The sequence below is a fragment of the Condylostylus longicornis genome, unplaced genomic scaffold (genome assembly GCF_029603195.1).
Source record: "Condylostylus longicornis isolate FDR11 unplaced genomic scaffold, ASM2960319v2 ptg000110l, whole genome shotgun sequence".
Lineage (NCBI taxonomy): Eukaryota > Metazoa > Arthropoda > Insecta > Diptera > Dolichopodidae > Condylostylus > Condylostylus longicornis.
In genome coordinates, this window is record NW_026578078.1 from 203292 (window position 1) to 225156 (window position 21865).

The 21865-nt window shown below is 22.7% G+C and overlaps 1 protein-coding gene across 3 annotated transcripts in view; it reads right to left on the bottom strand.

Annotated features, from left to right (window-relative positions):
- LOC129614498 (homeobox protein 2) overlaps positions 1–21865 on the bottom strand; it is a 126808-nt gene that overhangs the window by 102748 nt on the left and 2195 nt on the right. For 2 of the 3 annotated variants that reach the window (XM_055529129.1, XM_055529130.1), the window contains exons 2-3: positions 4684–5023; positions 3127–3337 (exon numbers count right to left, since the gene is read on the bottom strand). In XM_055529129.1, the coding sequence (XP_055385104.1) occupies positions 3127–3204 (78 nt within the window). In that variant the 5' untranslated portion in view covers positions 3205–3337; positions 4684–5023. The remainder of the gene's footprint in view (positions 1–3126; positions 3338–4683; positions 5024–21865) is intronic. The other variant, XM_055529131.1, reaches the window with a different exon arrangement.

Below are 21865 nucleotides of genomic sequence, written 5' to 3' on the forward strand. Positions count from 1 at the left end.
ATTGTCAAAACAGTGTACGTATGTTATTATATTTTGTGCTCTATATAAATTTATAATCATGTAGCAGAATGCACAAACATAATACATGTTTTATAATGTAAGTACAATAACATTGTCACCTTTTTGATTTGATCGTATATTAATAATATCTTAGCATTGCTATATAATCTTGCTATATAGACAAAGTTCATTTCATATTCCATTTGAGGAAAATTTCGAATTTATATAAATCAATATAGATTTACTATAATGTAGATTCAAAGCATTTCTCATCATATATTTAAAATTATGAAATAAAAACAATTAAATTCAGTGTCAGATGATTTGCATATACGGAAAATATTCAAAAATTTTTAAGTAAAACTTTGAAATATTCAAGAAATTTTAATTAAAATGTTAGCCACAGGCTGTTTGGGAACATGTTTAAGAAGCTTTTAAAATCTGCTTAACTTTTCAATATTTATGAAAGATTTATAATTAATATAAAAAAGTAATATCATGTTTTTTAGTTGACTAAGAGTTATAAGTATAAATTTTCCTATTCTATTTTACATATCTTCATATTTTGGGAAAGTTTTTCCTAGATAGAAATTATAAAATTATAAATCGCTTGTTTATTATTCATAGGTTATGGTCGTAGATCGAATAAATTCAATATTTTCTGCTTCAAAGCTTTACTATAACGATGAATAAAAGTTATCAGTCAAATAGTCGAGCTTGGCTTAGAAAAATTAAATCATAAGTTGTAATAATTTTATATGAACATCTAGCTACCTCAATTTTATGTAATCACGAATTTGTGCACTTATATAAATTTTGTAATATTTTATTAAAAAAATTAAAAAAAAAAATTTTAGTTATTGAATTAATTGAATTTATTTATAAAGGAAAATGCAAAATTTTTTAATCAAGAAAATTTCATATGGGATTAGTAAAAATAATACAAGAAAATTTTTTTGTCATCTTAAGGGAATTGAATTTATTTTTTCAATTTATTTAATTTTTTCTTACATTTCTTTTTATTTTATTTTAAAAGACACACAAGACATATACATATGCACATATTATATATGTTAAACTATTATATAGTATTAAAATAGTTATTCTAATTCGAATTTTACATATAATTTTTAGTTATGCATGTACATTATGTATGTACTTGAATTATCAATATCCTTATGGAAATACTTAAATATAAATTGTGAAAAGTATAAATTTACATGTATGTACAAACATATTTGTAGACATAAAAATTTCAGTTGAATTCTTTGGAAATTTTTATATCTTTTGTTTTATTGTAGTTTTGTTAAAAAATAGCTACACACGCATGCATAAACATTATTATAATGTTCATAAATAATGGATGAAAGCTCAAGATTCCTATTAAATTTTTCAATTTTAAATTCATACATGTATTTATGAGCAATTTATAACAATATTTTTAATATGACTAGATTAGATGTAAAATTTTTTTATTACATAAGGTCTTGTTGAAGAAATTGTATAATATGGAAAATGGGAATTTATTTTTGGTACCTTGCATATTGGAAATATTATTTTAAATAGATGATTTAAAAAATTACGTTTTCTCTTTGGAATTAAATGTGGCATTTATATTTTGTAAAGGTAAATTATAAGCTTAATTATAATATTTTTCTATATCTTATAGCAAGAAAATAAAGTTAAATAATTGAAATTGAAGTAGTATTCGATATTGTTCAGAATAAAGGTTTGAAAACGCATTTGAATCGTATTTAAAACTAAAACTAAATTCAATTATACTTTGCAGTGCCATACAACAATAAAGTCTTTTTTACATTACAAGATACAAATTTCGATTTTTTGATGTTGGAAATGTGCGAGACACAGTTTTATAAAATTCTTTATTACATGCTTAAAATTAGTCGCATAATTTCGATTTTCTACACCAAAATGCAACATAAAGAGTCAAAAATCTTAAAGACAACACAAAGAGTCAAATATTTAAATACAACATTCAAATATTTAATTTACATGAATTTACACCCTTTTAATATTCAAAAAGTACTTTTTCAATAAAATGATATCATATTGAAAATTGTACACATGCTGTGGTAATTTTTCTATTCCATGAAATCAATGACATCTCTTTGCATTTTAATGAATAATAATTTTTTTTTCATTTTTTTGTTACCATATACCTACCCATGATATACATAGTTAAATAATGGTTAGAAACCAATTCTCTTTGGCACGTTATTATCTTATAGAATCCAAGAAAAAAGCAACAACTTTTTTTTATGGTAATGGCGTTTTTAAAAATACTAAGAAAAAAATAGAAATAAAATAAATAAAATATTAATTCTGCATACATTTTTAACGGTAATATGGGCGTTTTATGTGATTTTGCAATATTAAAAAATATTTTAATTTGCAAAAATTTTAATTTTCAGAAGGTAACAAAAAAAAAAAAGAAAAATACCCATTTACTATTTTGTTAAAAATTTATTGCAATTTTAATTGATTGAAGGTGATATTTTTTGCTTATTTTTTGGAATAAAATAAAATAAATTTTTTGTTTCATATATTTTTTGTGCAAAATTAAAATTGTAGGAGTACCACTTGATGAAAAAATATCAGATATACATATATAAATGCGGATAAATAATCGATTTATGCACATATATTGGAATTTTGGTACTACAAATAAAGGTTAAATATTTAGGCAAAGATTTTAGTCGGTTTAAAATTACATTAAAGCACATTTTAGTTCCTAATAATATTATTAGATCTTAAACTGTCTTATGTCAGCAATTTATCACACGTATCTTAAACAAATGCGTGTCTGTTAAAGAGGAAACGTAATAATTTTAGAAAGAGTTCTTTTATAAGACTAGGGTTAAATTACATAGCACATTAATTTGATTATGAGGTATGGGTATACATATATCATGTTCTTTGTATATCAAATTAACTTACACCCCATATGTCATACAAGTTCATGTTGTTTATTTTGTTATTTTAGCAATTAAATTTTCAGCAAATTTAAACGTTTATTTCATAAAAAAATTTTAAATAACTTTCATAGGAAGAATGAATTTTAAATAAATAATTTACACAAAAAAAAGAAAACATAAACCTACTTACTTTCATTTGAGCCAGCCTTGATGTAGTTTGCGTTGTTGTTGTTGTTGTCGTTGAACTGTCGCTACCTTGTGACGCCATTTTGATTTACTTATTTTTTGTTTATTTTTTTTTTAATTTATTTATTATTATTTGTTTTTATATTTAAATTTTTTTTATAGAGCACAATATTTATTTAAAAAAAAATTATAATATTCCAAATATGGTGGTTATTCTTAATGAAAAAAACCAAACAACAATAAAAAAAAATTAATGAAATATTATTATTAGCTGGCTATTTTATATTTTTTTTTTAATTTGAAACAGGAAAAGAATTAATATTAAAAATCTATACATATATGGAACACGCGATTCAAATTATATCACTTTCCTATTTTCACGAATCATAGAATATTTCATATTTTTAAAAATTTAGATTCATTTCTCTATATGTTTTTTTTTTATAAATATTTAATTTATAGTTATCTATATACATGTATACACATGGAAATAACGTAATAATATGTGGTATGTGGAAGGCTCATTAAAATATCATTGAATTGTTTTATATTTTTGTGTTTCAGAAATACAATGAAATTTTTTTGAATTATGTGTACAAATGTGTATACATATATATTGTATTCTAGTATAAAAATTGGTCTAAACTACATGTATGAATTTTAAAAATCTGTGCTGTGACGAATTTTTAATTAAGTTTTAATTATATGAGAATTAATAATAATATGGTTTAATATTTTATTTTTATGGTATTCAACACATTTCCTCTATAATAAAAAGGAAATATTTAATCTCTGTGAATGACACAATTTTATTAATATTTGTTTAAAAAAAATTGTTTTTATTGCTGTCATATATATTGTGTGTATGTACGATTGTTTTATTTTTTGAATTATATAATTAACTAATTCTTTCTTAAATAGTCATATCGATTTAATATATTTGATTTAAGTATAAAAGATGAGTTTTACTGCATAATAATTTATCAGCACAATAAATTTTGGATAAAACAGCAGTATATTTGCCATAAGCAGTTTAAGTGCTTAGAAAATTTTATTTTTGTTTGAAAAATTTATATAGATTTCGATTCTTATTTCAATTTTAATTTAAAAACATAAGCTTCTAACAAATTCGGTGCGTATTCCAGAAGCTAGGACTGCCTGGCTTACTAATGCTGAATACAATTAATTTTCAAAAATTAAAAACCTTTAATTGTTTTTTAATTAATATTAATGGCAAATGTGTAACAATTTTTTTTGGGCAAAAGAAATGAAAATGATTTTCATGAGAGGGAATTTTTCCACAAATTATTGTTAGCTAAACTAGTATTATCTACATGTGTATAATAATATTTTTAATATAGAGATGAATGTGTACGTATTTCTTTAAAATAGACATTAAATTGTTAGAATAAAAGTTTAGACTACACGCATACATATATGGTAACCTTCCTTTCTTCTTTTCCTGCTCAAGTATGTGTGTATATATTATATAAAATTATAAACACAAATATATCTTATATTAAAATTTTTGTTAAATTATTTATTAATATTGTAAACATACTTATATGTACATGTATATATATATATATATATAGGAAGCGTATATAAACTTTTTAAATAAAATATTAACTTTTATTATTTTCTTATTTTTTGGTTTCCAAACGGAAAATTAATCTAGAACTTTTTTATGACAGTTAAGACTTTTGGTGTTTCTTCTTCAAGTCTTCTTTCTTTATTCTTTTTTTATTCGTATTATGATTATACTTTGCTATTTGGTTATTTTTTTTCAACTTGATTTTATTTAATATTTATTTTAACGTTATTTGTATGCCATCCGAAATACTAAAATTACTATCTTTCGATTATGTTAACTGTTAATGACTGAAGTAAATATTATTTATCTGTAAATAAGTGAAGAAAAAAAAAATGATCAGTTAAAAATTTGTTTTGCAAAAAAATTTTAAAAATTTTTACGGTAATTTAATAAAAAAAATAAATACACACAATTTTTATGTACATAAAATGTGCGAATTTAACTACATGTATAAATGTATACATATATACATAAAAACGTTATTGGGAGTGAATACGTAAATAAACAATTAGATCTTCAGTGAAAATAAGTGCGCATGTTTTGGCTTAACTTTAAGAATAGAGAATATGTGCAAGATCAAACCGATGGTTTGTAAATGGCACATTTCTCTTTAATAATTAAAGAGCCTTTAAAGTTTAGAGCTTATGTTTATACATAGCGTAAGTCTATGTAATGAAAGTGATCTTGCATTAAAGTAACAATTCATAATTTATATATAATTTTGCATAATTTTAGGCGAAATATTAGAATAATGATTTTTAAAAATTCTTATTACTTCCTCATTTCTGCTTTTATAGAATTTTGATGGAGCTTATAGTGCCGAACATATATAGGACTCAAACTGATACTTTATCGGACATTACTTGGATGGGAGGAGTAGAAGTAACGAAAAGTTTTTGTTCTAGTAAAATAAAATTCATATTTTTATTGATATCTGTTAAAATATGAGAAAGTGTTTTGAAATGAGGGTCTATTTGAAGGCTCAATTCGGCAGTCTGATTTTTATTAGTATTACTTACGATAACAGAAGTTATTTTCGATCTCGTGCGTGTTCGAGTACTTTATTCACCGATTACTTTAGGTTTGGATGCAGTGTTTTAACAATTCACATTTACACAATTAGTTCCAACTATAACTTGGCGAGAAGAGAGGGGTATAGAAAAAAATTTTATTCTAAAGATATAGTGCCTTCACTCAGGTCTATTTTGTACTTTAGCGAAATATGTACAATTTTATCTTGTTATCTTGAACGATGTCCAAATTGTGTTAGCAGACGGACGCACAGTGAGACTTAAAAGTTTATATTTTGATAAAACCTTAACTTTTATGGTGAAAATATGTAAATAAATATATGTATATTGTCTCCTTTTTAAGGTTTTCAAAAAATTCCTATGATATTTTTTAGATAATTTGCAAACAAAACATCAAATAATCAATCTTTGAGCATGAGGTATTTATTAATATTTGTATTTTAAGAAAGATTTATAAAAATAAATTAAATATTTTACCAATATCTATATAATAATTCGTATATTATGTAAAATATATGTAGAGATCATTGAAATTTGTTGAATATTTTAATATTTAGATTATGAATAGTTTAGGGTTTACTTTAAGATTACATTGCTATAAAAATTTAGTTGTGAGCGAACTGTATAACAAAACCACCTGTGCATTTTTTTTTCTTTTTATGGTCCATATTAACAAAAATTTAATTTAATATTGATTTTTTGTAGGGATAGATCATTTTTAAATTTAAATGTTCATTTTATTTCTGAATTCGTCAGTTCATTCTATAAAACATAACTGTAGGAATATTAGAAATTATTTCTGAATTCTGTAAACAGAACTTTAGAAGATCAAATTCTCGATTTTTGACTAGAATTTTGGACTGATTTTTTAGGAATTTTGAATATTGTTTGTCAAAACTAATTAGTAAAATTTTCTGCAAATTTGAAAACTATTTGATTTTCTCGAAACTCGGAATAAATGTATATATACAAAAGAAATTTTTAACCTATTTGCGCTAAACTGTAAATATTATATAAAACAAACATATTAAATTTTTTTATTCTCTTAAGAACATTAATACAGTACCTCTCTATATAAAAACAATTTAAAACCTCCTTAATATTTTTTAAATATTAATAAAATACAATACAAAAATGATAGCCCGATGGTAGGTTGCTATAATGTAAGTACATACTTATGTGTCTATATATATATATGTCCATATGTCTATATACATATGTACATACATATCACTACATATTTGCTGTTTAATGAATTGTTAATTTTGATTTTAAGTGCTTTTTCGCAGATTTCACCAAAAATAGGAATTCAAAAAAAAAAAAAAATTCTGCTGGTTGATTTTTATTTTGTAATTTTATAATTGTTGGTACTCGTATTTTATTATTAATTTTTTTTTTTATTTTCATACCAAAAATAAATAATTTTAAACATTTAAGTACGTACAATAAGAAGTAATGAAATTTATTAATAAAAACATGTTGGCATATTGATTTTTTTTATTTCTTACTTAAAAATTAAGTTATTATTGAAAATTGTTAAATAGTTTTTATGAAGATTTAATTAAAATAGAAATAAATCTATACGTACATACATATACATCTTTAAATATAATTGAATATAAGTATGTATGTGTCGACTATTCCGTACAAGTGGGTAGTTTTATATATGTACATACTATGTGTATTCTTTGTTAAAAAACAGTTATTAAGCAATAGGTGTATGTGCGCAAAATTTGTAATCCAATTGTTTTATTAAGTTTAAAATGAAAATAAAAAATTTTGGCACGATAAATAAAGTGTGACAAAATGCATATACATAAGTATGGATATAGCTTTTAATACAATATACATGCTTATATAAAGTTGATCATTGTGGGTTGTTTAAGGCTAATAATTCGAAACGAATATTGAGAGAAACTGTAAAAATTTGTAAGAATTCAAAATTAAAGATAATATTTAAAAGATGACCCGGAATTTTTTAGTAATTCAATGATGTTGACAATTTTTACTGTGTCAGTTATTGTGTGCTCTTTTTAATTTAATTAAAGTTTAATAGTAAGAAGTTCTGTACGTATGTTTAATAATTTCTTCATTTCAACCAAAATTAATTTTATTAATGTCCAATAAAAGTAAATGATGGAATCCCAAAGACAAAGACCAAATAAAAGTTATAATAGTAAATTATATAAGTAATTTGTGGTGGTTTTCAAAATATCTATATAATTAATAAAATTATATGAGAATATTCCAAATTACAGTACGAATGATTTATTATCTTTAGATATTTTATCTATTTTTGAACTTTAAATCTACATATACATAATTCGTTAACAAGGTTAAAGACCTGATATAGTTTTCAAATTTATTTGCTCATTTTTTTTTGGTTTTTAATAAACCTTAAAAAACAAATTGATGCTTAATTAAAAAGTGTCATAAATTACACTTTTGTCAAGAGAACTGCCTTTTTCCTTATTTCTTAATTGCAAAAATCGTATTATTTTAATTGAGAAAAGAAAATTCCAAATTTGGTAAGACTTTTTTTCTACAAGATGATTCATACAATATGACCGAATTCGTTTATTATTGAAATATTTACATATACATAATATAAATATCTATATATACATATTTGTAAAAAACCGGCTTTTTATTATTTAAAAATTTTTCTTGTTTTGGTTTTTTACGTTTATTTTTGTAAATGATTTGAAATTATTAATGATATGAACTTGACAAACTGGCTGAAAACTTTTGAGATGACAATTTATTATGCTAAATAGTTTCTTGAAATTAAAACGGTTTAACAAAATTATCTTTTTTTTAAATAATTTGTTTATTTTTTTTATTGAAGAAGCTTTAAGCTAATTTGGAATAAATTTTCATAAGAATTGCGAATATTAAAAAAAAAATTGAAAAACTTCTTTTTTTTTTTCGCTAACAACTCAAATATTTTGATTTATTGTAAAAATTCACTAATATACAGTTAGATCGCAATTATACAATACTAACAAATAAAACACTGAGCGCTACATATGTATTGGTTAAATACTCTTTCTAATATCAAAATCGTATATTACCGAATAGAAACAAAATATTTAAAAATATTGCCATTTATGGGTAATACAGTATTACTTAAGTTCGAATCTCAGAATTTTCTACACTAATAATTAACAAATGACCTGTTGTTAGAACATCAAACAAATTTAAACATTTTTATTATATTTTGAAAATGTGTCACTTACATTACCACATTTTGTGCTTGATTTCCTTATAGTGACTAAACAGATTGTTTAATATTTTTAAGAGACCCATTCTGTTTTAAATCGGATGAGATGTTTACACAATTAAGTACAATTTAAGCGAAGAAGTGTATTGTATACATACTTGCATAATTTTACTAAAAGAAATAGAATTCTGACATGAAAAAGTTGAATTAGAAAAGTGTTATACAGATTACAATTGCCAATACGTACTATATATTATAAAATATTCATATAACGCATAAAATGTAAGAATACTACATAACTGTTATACTGAATGTACTTAAATTTTATTACACTTTATTAATAAAGAAAAGTGTTTGCTTGTTGCTTCCTTCTACTAAATCTATTATACACGTTGCTGTTATTTAATTAAAAAGCATTGTTTTGATATTAAAATACGATTGCGTGCTAAATATAATTATTAAATAATATTTGTATAAGTAACACAACAATTAAAGTATATTTTTATGTGAGTGGGTTTTACAAGAAAATATAAACCAAGTATATAATGTTATGAATTATTCATGTAAAATTTAATATAAGTATAAATTAAACGCCTAGGTTACAATATATAAAATTTTTTTATTTTATACGTACGAAGTGTTAATTTTTCATTTAATACGTTGAAAACGAAATTTTTTTTTTTTATTTTATAGATTAAATAATTTCTTACGTAAAATTTTGACTTTAATAATAATTTAAAATTTAAGAATTATAACTTGCATTACAAGGTTGTCTATAAACATATAGAAGTAAAAGTAAAATGAATAAACAAAAAAGATTTCTGCAGAAAGTGAAACGAATTTTCGTATTGTATTATGTAATTTATAAATATGTACTCATAAGTAATAATATTTTCGGAATATATTCATACATACATACATAATAAACATTGTTTTGTTTTGTTGTAGTTACAAATTATATATTTTAATCTGCGTATGACGATAGAAGAAGCAAATTCGGTTTTAATGTTTTACGTCATTTTTGTAGTATAAATTTATGTTTAACAGTATAGCAAAAAACAAAAAATATGACAATCTGTAAACAAATCAAGCCCGACAATATAAAAATAATAATTAAACCGATTATAATTCATTCCGGAACTTTAATTTAATTTCAATTTGTTTTTAAATACGAAAAATTAAATAAAAATTTTTAATAGCTTTCATTTTGTTTAATTTTATATTTGAATTAAAATTTTAACCGCAGCAAATCGAATTTTTCATAACATAGAGTAATATTTTATTTGCTACCCACTTGCAAGTGTTAAAAATTTATTTTTCTATGATGTTATTCATCAATTGTTTGAAATGATTTCGAGGCAACAATATTAATATCTTACTATATTTATAATTGTTTTTTAAATATTATAAAAACAAAATATTAAAATCATTACTTTACTTTTTTTACAATAATTACCGTATATTGAAACTGTTAAGTAACCAAGGCTCATGTTTTTTAAAATGAATTAGAAACAATGAAAAGAATTAGGAACAATAAGTTTACAATATTTACATTATTATGTTTAAATGCTCAAATTTTTTAATGCCCTTTAAGGAGCAAACGAAAACGTTACACACATGTGGATGACACATATTACGTTATGTATTTGTTTGCTGCCAAAATTTTTGCGATAGTTTATACTGATTTTTGTTTTTGATTGCATGTACCATAAATCCATGTTGATAATAGACCTTCTCCCTAGCGCAATATCGTAATAATAACGTAAAGTTATCGTAGTATGAATAGAACAGTTAAATGATATGAATAGTTTTGATTTCGTAGAATTGTTACAAATATTTGCATTTAATGTCATAATACTATATTCCAAAGATTCTCAAAATGTTGAGTGTATCTGAATAAAGTAGCGGTATTACACTAATGTCTGTATATTTCTTTTTGACTATTTATTATAACAGTATTATAACTAAATTATTACACTTATTTAATGTTCAATAGATATAAGAGCAATAAAATTAAACTTTCTAAGATATTTAAATACACATAATTCCATTACAGAATTGGTGTAACATAATAGTGGTACTATCATTTTGTTATAAAAACAATATGAAATACACATTCTAAATCTTTGAATTCTAATTATTGTTAAAGCGTCCGTAAATAATATCATTTATTGTGGTTAGAATTATATAATACTTTGATTCTTGTGTGTATATTTTAATTTATATGTAATTAATATTGAAACAAAATTGTGATAGTTGTGTATATGGTATATATGTATATATATGTATATATATGTATATATATGAAATTATATTAATTTACGGAACAGTGATTGTAATGCATTTGAAAACAATGCATATAACAATGTGTGTACTACATTAATGAACATAAATGGTTATAAAATTGATAAATTAAAATAAAGATTGCGTTCATTGAATTGTGAAAAAGAAATGAAAGGGAAAGTATGTAAGTATTATGTACATATATTATATGTAGACATGTAAACATATGAAACATATGATATACATACACATACATACAACTTTTTTAATAAAATGTACATATGTACATATACAAATTAATAAAAGTTCAACAGCATAAAATTTTATCAATTTTTTTCACTAGTTTCAATTAAGTTTTAATACTCGTATAATTTTTTTAGAACTCAAAGAGTATAAAGCTATATACGAAGAACGAACACTTTTGAGTGTAATGTAAAGTAAATTGTATTATTTGTTTCCTTAATTTTAAATAAGTTCTTGAAGAAGATTTCAACAAATATGTGTAAAACTTTCACAAAATTACGAAAAACCGTATTGCCAATTTTCGTAAATTGCTAATAAAAACAACTTAATTTTGAACGAAGCTGCAACTGCATTAATTCTAATGGCTGAATAAATTTGTAATTTTTGTGCAATGACTGTAGCAAATCATGTTCTTACATTAATGGTTCCAGGCAATTTTAAATTTTTGAAGTGTTCGAGGAAACGTTTTTTGAACTTTGTAGATTGAATTATTTTTACTTTATGTAAATACAATTAGAGCACAACATTTTTGAAAAAATGCTTCTTAGTCCAAACATTTTTTAAAAATTATAATAAGTATCTCTGACTTGAAAATATTGTTTAATGTTTAATCACATTTATTTGTTTACTTTATTTTGCACTCATATACGAGTACAACAAATATCTTTATTTTGCGATTCAATTATAAATTTCGAATTTAAAATATTTGAACAAATATTAATATTTATTAGATAGAACAAAATAATTATTTAATTTTGAATTTAATATTCTTAATTATTCTTTTAAACAAATTTGTAAATATTAATTTTCAATATTTGCAAATTATATATATAATATTTGGTTTCATTATTCGATACAAATATTGATCAATACGTTAATTAATTTTGAGAAAATATTTATTTTTAAACTATATGCCATAAATAAATAATATGCATTGAGTATGTATTTTCTTACACACATTCTTAATTACTTGTGGGTATAAAATATTCTTAAATTAGAGGTAAGGTTATATACAATAATTTAATGGTATTTTTTTTCACAGATGTGAGAATCTCTTATTTTGAAATGTGCTAAATAAGTTTAAAAGTAATGAAAACTCTCGCTGTTTTAAAAATTAACTTTCCAAAAATTTTGTAGTGGCGTATTTAAGTTGAAATCTGGACTTTACATTAAGATGATTGCTGAAATTTCAGAATTTATTATTTTAAATCTGAAGAAACATTTAAAGAACTGTGATTCATAGTAAAAGCCACAGTTGAAATTGTAATTGATTTCAACTGACAATTTTCAAGCATATACTTTCTTTGTAAAATAAGTTTAATCAATTTACGCTATTATTAAATTTTCTAGTTATTTTTACCGACTGTATTGTGTAAACAATAGGTAGGTTATGTGATGGCAACAAATTTTGCATATCGAGTTTTCGGTGGGAACGTACTTCTCCATAGTAGGGAAGTGTAAATAAACTATTTTTAGCAACCTGTCGGTCTGTCGGTCTGTGTGTGCACGCAGCACACATATAAACTTACATATAAAATTTCATCAAAATCGGTTCGGCTGAACCGATTTTGATGAAATTTTATATGTAAGTTTATTTCCACCATGGCAGGGATCGATCAACTTTTGGTATATATCAGGCCTCGGGAACTGCACTTTTTAGCGGGCCTGTTTTACATTTTTGAACATTTTGAAGAAAATATTCAACCGATTTATTTGAAATTTCATATATGAGCTTTGCTCGACCGTCCGTTAAAATTCCTAGCTTTTGGAGCAAATAAGGCATCGGCAACTGGACGTTTATTACGGGCCAAATATACATTCTTGCGTATATAAAGAGAAATAATCAACCGATTTCTTTGAAATTTAATATTTGAATTCCTCATATTAAAGCAATGAACATATAAATTTTTTGGAAAGGGCTCGAAAACTGATTTGCGGGCCGATTTTACATTTTTCACCATATCTACGGAACGAATTGATGGAATTTCTTGAAATTTGATATTTGAGTTCTGGTTGTTACCGAAACTAACTGGCGAGCATTTCAGGGAATTCGGGTAGCACAAAGCGAAACTTTACTAAGAGGAAAATTTACATTTTTCTAGGTATGTTAACTATAAGCTTACTAATGTCCTAAAAATTGGAAAGAAGTATTTAACAGACATTTTTATAATATTCTGTAACACTTTCATTTAACTAGACAATACACAATGCGGTCGGTTATATGCTGACCACATCAGATTTTTTGTTTTAGCTTTATGCATGTAATTATAAAAATCATAAAGGAAAAATTTTAAGTTATACCTATATATACTTACATAAGAAAATTTTTAATCCCTACAAAATAATGAGAAGTAAAATAAAATGCATATACGATATATTCGTATATGGGAATTTTTGCGGGTGCATTAAATAATTTCGCATAACATTCTTGTCAGAAAGCGACATATTAGATTTCATTATAATTTCTATTTTACATTTATAATAAGCATAAAATACAATATATGCATAAAGCTGTACTCAAAATATAATTTTCTATTCTTTCAAAATTATATGTATAACGATTTTCCAATATAAAAGAGTTTATTGCATATCTTTGAATTTACTTATAACTATAAACACAGAAGTATATTTTCTATTCAAATCTAACAATTATTATTGTGTTCCATTGAATAATTATATGAAAGAACATACATATATCATATTATATAATAACAATTATTCTATTATGTATTCATAATAAAATGGAGAATTATAAACTACAGCCATACGTGCATTGTATATATGTACATATAATATGTACTCGGTTTTTATCCTTTTACCCTTATAAAACTTCTACAAAAAGAGAATCTAAAAGAAATAAATCATTAAACATTAAGCACATACATATAATAATTTATATACATACATAAAATGTGTACATAATATTATATTTGCCCAGTTAAATTTTCATAAGCATGTATATGATATTCGCTCTTAATTTTATAAATTTATGGTTAGGTATTACATATATGTGTGCATATTATACAATACCATGTATATTACTGTCTCTTTGGAAGTCCAATAACCTAGTGGTATTAATGAATAGTAAATTATAATGAAATTAAAGACCTAGTTTTTCATTTTCATTTCACTTCTTCTATGTATATACATATTAAAATAGCTGTTTTGTTTTTCATTTTCTTTTTATATATACATAATATGTATATGTGTAAGTATGAATATATTAAAACGTATGAAACAAAAATATATACATAAGTGTATGTAAAATATGCATACCGCTATCTAATATAGAAATTGCATAACAATAAGAATAACAAATGAATATCATTTTCAATAGAAATTTATTGCCTTTAAGGACATTTTTATATAACATGCATTAAAATTATTTTAGGTTTAAATCAGTATAAGGGTTATACATATACAAGCAATTTACTATATGATAAATATCACATATATGTATACGTCATTTATTATGTATTTATAATTCCATATGCATATATACAAATATATATGCGCTTTTGAGTTGACTTATAAAATATAGTTAATATGCATAACTCATTTATGTGGGAGAAAATATTTTAGACTTTCAATAAAAACTACTTTTTCGTTTTTACATATATTTAAGTGCATATTGTATATCAACATTTACTATTCTACATAGCACAAACCTTTTTTTTTAATCTGTTTATCGATCTTAAAGTATTAAAGTCAAATTTTGTTATTTTACAAAAAGTAGAGTATATTTGTAATTTATAATTAAAATTTTGTAATACTAATTGTTCACCAATATTTTGTTTTGTCTGAAAGCTGAATTTAATTAATTCAACAGTAGGGCCATAGAATTAATACAAAATTCCAAAATTTAACATAAATAAGTGAATTTCTAAAGAAATGCAACTAAGGTAATTCGAATGAAATGTGAAATAATTTATAGTTAGGAGTAAACAAATTTGATAGTAATATTGAATTTTACATGTAATATTCAAATACTTTAGAGCAATCGGAACCTTGTATAGTGTGATTACACAAATAGTGAAGTAAAATTGCAATTAGATAATATTTTGTAACAATTTGTTAGAAAAAACAAAGTTTATTGAATATCTTTGCTGAATGAATAAACGAAGCCCTTAATCCGTTATACGAAACTGTTCACTGTGTGGAACTTTAAATTTCACTTTATAAGTTCAGTTCTCGTGAACTTGTATACGCATTGTAAATAGTAAATACTATATAATAATATAGTAAATATAATTTACTTTTAGGTTATTAAAACACCAAATTCATGACTCATTTAAAATTCTCGTACATTTAATCATTTATTTTTATTATTGGTCACACTGTATATCGCAACAAATGCATTTTATAAAATTATAATGGTATTATTCTATTATCCTTTCATGGTAAATTTTAAATTAGAAATTATATTTTGCAGAAAAGCAATTTAAAATTGTCCGAAATGATTTGATCTCATTGTTCACATATATTGAATATGTATTTACATGTATTTACATACAAATGTCTGAATATGAATGTGTTTGTAATTTTTACAGAGCTTTTATGTAATAACGGAATATTATGTACATAATATATTATGTATTTATAATGTACATACATATAACAATTCTTCGGGCTATAATGCGATTGCTATGTAGTACTCGTATATTGTAATAATAAAGGAGATATGAGCACGTAATATGTAATTACTCTGTTTATATTTCATTGTTTTACACTATAATGTATTGCATTTTTTGTCATCATGTGCACACTATAATGTCCTGGTTATATTGTATATATACCTACATACATATATATTATTGTGGACAAAATGAAAAACAAGTGTCAAATAATATTAAAGTAAATTCTTTTCATTCCTGGAATTAATTACAAGTTTTCCCTTTTAAGGTTGGGTCTTTTTTTCTCTTTTTTTTTTTTGTATTTTACTTATCTTTTATTTTAAATATTATTATATGTTATATAATAAAAATTGTTGTAGTCTATTAAGAATAATGAACAAAAGGACAATAATATTATTGTAAAGTGTAATTTAAATGTCAGGTGGAATTTAAGGTTAATAAAAATAAAGTTTGAAAATTGATAAAATAACATTAAAAAATTAAAAAACTTGTATGTGATGCGATAATTATTTTAAATGGAATTACATTACTCGTATATTAAAGCAGCAATTTATTAAAAATATTTTGATAGAATTAATAACATAAAAATAATATAAACTTATTTTAAAAATTTACATTGCCTACATACAATATGGAATTACATAAAATACAGCGGTTTAATTTCAAAATGTTGGTTTATTCAAAAATTAAACTACATATGTACATATGTACATACAATCAAATTTTGTGAATGACTTGATACAACATAAACAGCTCGTATAAAATGAAATTGCTGAAACTTTTAAAATACTTATTTTTTTTTCAATATTTAAAAATTTAAATCGATGGTTATTAAATTTAAATTTTTTATAAATTGAAATATTTTTAGTTAATGAAAATACATTCATACATACATACATACATAGATTCATCTAACTAATTACAAATTATTTCTTAACTAAAATGACATAGATTGAAAATAATAATTAAAAGTACCTGCAAACATTTATCAATTGCATGGTAGGCATCACATTTATGTTTCTTGAAATATTTTCAAGTAATTTCCAAAATGCTTCTTTTAGACAATGTTAACAATTATGAGTAACCAAAAATTATATGCATAGACATATGTATTTCATATACCATATATATTTATATATAATATAATATGTAATATATTAAAGAAACACATTATGTTGCGTGACATTCCGTTAATATAACCGAGAAGAAAAGAAAAAAACTTAATTTTTTTAAACTATCACATACATAAATGGGAAAAAATTTTTAGCGTAATTTTTAACACGAAAATAAAACATAGTATAACGTTATAATGTCAATAATATTTTATTTAAGGTTAGGTCAATTATATGGTAAGGGAAATTAATCAAGGAAATTGACGATTTAATATTTTGACGAGCAAAATGACAGGACAAAAATTTGTTACAGAAAAATTTAAATACAGAAAGATAAAGAGTAGAAACCGATTTATAATAAAGATAATAAAGTAAAAGTCTGTTTTTTTATACACTTGCTTCGTGTAATTTCAACTTAAGCAGATACAATTGTGTATTTAAAACAACTCTTCAGATTAAGAAAAATATGTTGCAAAAATTAAGTTTTAATAAAATTCCAGATTTATTTTATAGTAACCATGACAGATTTAAACAAAGTTTTTAAGAAAATATATGAAATTAAATGTTAGAATTGCAAAAAAATTATGATATATGAAGTGCTGTTGTTGTTCCGTTCTGCGATATAATATGTATATATTTCTTTTTACTTTTATGTGACATTAAAACCATAATTTGATACCTAGAACATAAATCATTTAAATATATAACTTAAATTTTGTGAGTCTTAATCTTATTTATTATAATAAATGGCAATATAATCAAATTTGTGAATATAATTTTGCATTAAAATCAATAATGATTGCAAATCAGTTGCTAAAAATCATAATCAACCAATAACTAATAAATTTAAAGCAAGAAACAAGGTCAATAATTCCTATTACTTATTATAAATTTAAATCTTTACATTAAATTTGAAAATATTTTACGTGCTTGTTTGTATGTATGGATGCTTATTTAAAAATATTGTTTTTAAAATGGTTATTGTTAAAGATTGTACCATAAATATTTGTTTTTATTAAATGCTATTGAATATGATTGAATATGATTAAATCAAACCGCTCTAATTTTTATGTATTTTCCTACCTAAACGTATGTAATTCAAAAAGTTATTTGTTTTTAAAAACGAACGTGGTCAATTTTATGTGTAACTTTATGTCCTCATAAAATCTGAAGTTATGAATCAATAACTCAAATAATTCCATTTCTTATATGTATTACAGTCATATGTATATCAATAAAGGTATCTTATTGATATACATATGATTGATCAAACTATATTGTCCATAAGTTTATTGGCAATAAAAATCAAAAACGTTGTAGTGGTGCGATATTATTGCTTTTATTATTATTTTCTCTTGATTTTTCAACTTCATCAAAAACATAAAAGTAAAATTTATTTTATTATCTTTTCTCTATTTTAAGTATCTATGTGTTATTACAATTCACTTCCAAAGTTTCACTTCAATATTACATTGACATCTATTGATAAAACTATCAATGAAAGTATTATTAAAAATCCAAAACAATCGTATCAGTAGCATCATTCTCCCTAAGTACGAAAAAAGATTTCAACTATGTAGAATACTGTGTACTTCAGTGAGTTAAGTAATAATACAAATCACAAATTTTTTGTCTGAAAACTTATTTTAGATATGTTTAACTCACACAGTATTCTTTACATGAGCATTTCAATACACATTGTTTTTAGATATGTGTGTATATATGTATATATTTTTGTATTAAGAATATTTATGGAGTAAGTAATCATTTTTTTAGCAATGTTTCTTTTCATATTGTTGCTTTTTTTTCGATGATATTGGCCATACTAAATAATTTATTGATGAAGGACCCGTTCCAAAAATAATTTTTTTTTTCAAATTAAAATATAAATAAATTGTATGTAAGAATTTATATATGTACACTGAAAAAATTTATAATATAATTTATGTTATGAACGTGTGTGTTTACTTGCGTATTATGCTATGTTATTCTATCTCATATATTAAAAAATTGTAATCGATGTATGTGCAACATGTTTTCACAAGATACAAGAAGCAATTCTTGAAAATGTTTTATTAACGATGAATCAAATACTCAGTTCATGATAGAATAAGTAGATTTAAAAATTATATTTTTGAATTAAATTTTTTTTGAAATGAAAACAGATGTGCTCTTAGTAATGAGCATTGACTTTAACAGTTGCTATATGATGTAGAATTTGTTAATTTAAAGTAATATGTACGGAATTTTAAATTTCAGAAAACAAAAAGCATACCGTAAGGTTGCTGCAATTAATTTTTGCGATTTATATTAGTATATAATCACAATTAACTAATTATAGCTATACTGATATAATTATCGGCAATTATGATTGATTATGCATATATTCGGAATAGCAATTGAAAATCAAAATTTAACTAAGAGTCCGAATATGAATGCTCTAGCTTTTTAACATTGAAATCAATTCATCATATGAATGCAAAAGTTAACAATATATTTTACGAAGTATGCATATGTATTATGTATTTGTACTAAAAAAAATGTACTTAAATTTATATAAGTATGTATGTATGTATTATTTTTCAATGACATGACATATTTTCTGATTACAGGAAACTAACAAAATGTAGGAGGAAATTATTTTAATTTTTTTGTTCGGCATATGAAGTCAATATCTGTCAAAATTTAAATTTATCGAAAATGCTAATAAAATTGATTATTATTAACATATTTATATAAAATATATATACAAATAAATAAAACAATAATACATGTATAAAAACGCAAGTATGCACAGTTGAATCTTAATAACATGAACCACAATTTTGTAACAAAATCAGTTCATTTTAGAGAGAACTTGAATTAATTGCAATGAAAAGTAAAGTGATTAAACCAACTGTGATGAAACCAATCTGTGTACTACATTATTAAAATTAGTTTTGCTCATATACCAAAATATTTTAAATAATTGCATGCATTTGGGATGAGACTAGAAAAAAATTTATGGAGGCGTTAACATAATAGTGAATTCAAGGGTTAATTGCGTGAAATAATATACATATATAATTATATTTATGGCATTATTAACGACATGGCATTAAACGTTTGCTTTCTGCATTCATAGAAAACTTGCAGATTCGGAAATGTAAGGTGTCCAAAATTCAAAAAACGAGATGAAAAATAAAAAAAGGCACTTTTTTCAAAATTATTCTAAAAAATGTTTAAAAGCCATTTTGTGTTAAAGAAACAATAATTGTCATTAAAACGACGAAAAAATTTTGATTTTGGGAGAAGTGTTCGTGTCTTAGGGTCAGGTCGGTAGGTTTGACTGTATATGTACATTTATATTTATATATTATGTTTGTATATATGTATATTATAAATTTAGCACTCAATCAATAATATTTATTTATAAATAAATTAATTTCCTTTATTTAATTTTTGATTCTGCATATACATATACATATATTATACATATATGCATACCGAAATTTTTAAAAAGAATAAAATTTCAATATTTTTCCCCTTCATTTAATTAAAAATTTATATTTTTAGATTAAAAACTCTACCTAAATTCCTATTACATATAATATATTTACATACTTGAATTTTTAAGATTAAATTATTCAAATTGTTTAATGTTTAATGAATCAGTCAAACATGATTGATAACAGAACAGGAATTCATCATTCATATGTTATTTAAACACTTAACATTATTATTATATATTAACATTTATGTAATAAAGTAATTTATATATATATTATGTATAATTTATATTATATATATATGTATAATAATAGTATCAGAGATGGAAATCTGAACATGACTTGTTAAAATTCAAATTTAAAATTGGCGTAGCGATATGGTAATGTGGTTTATATGATAATAAAATAAAATAAAATTTTTTTTTCAAGAATTACTGGATTTCCATAATATGTTTATTAAATATACTATGAATGAGTCTTAAAATAAAAGTGTGAGTCAAATTAAAAGTATGAGTCAAATTTAAGTATTAATATGAAGTTCATCTTCACATACATACATATAATATTGGTGTATGAATAAATAAATAAATATTTATTATTTGAGTTTCATTATTATTATCGCTTACATCCATACATAATTTAAAAAGTGGGGATCGCCTTTAATAATCGAAATAATTTCTATCAAAAGAAATACATACTTTCAAATATAAATTTCAATTAAAATTAATTATTAATCTATATTCCGTTCTATTTACTTACATCTATAAATGTAGATGATACTAATTGTGAATTAACTAATCCTATAATTAATATTATGGGAGAGTTAATTGTTTTAACAATATTATACATATTTATGTAGGTACCACTTGTATACAAAGATTTTATATACTTACATATTTTTTTATGTAAAATTTAATCATAAAGTTAATGAACTCATTTTATGATATTCTAACCAAAATATGTTATGTGTGAATGTGTAGAAACAAATGTACTACACAATACATAAAACTAATTCATTTATTTATAACTATTAACTTTAAAATTTTAGTATCTTAAATTTTAACTGTTATTGCGAAACAAGTTCACAATAGTTGGTCTTTTTATTTCTTTTCGTTTTTTTTGTCATTAACTTACA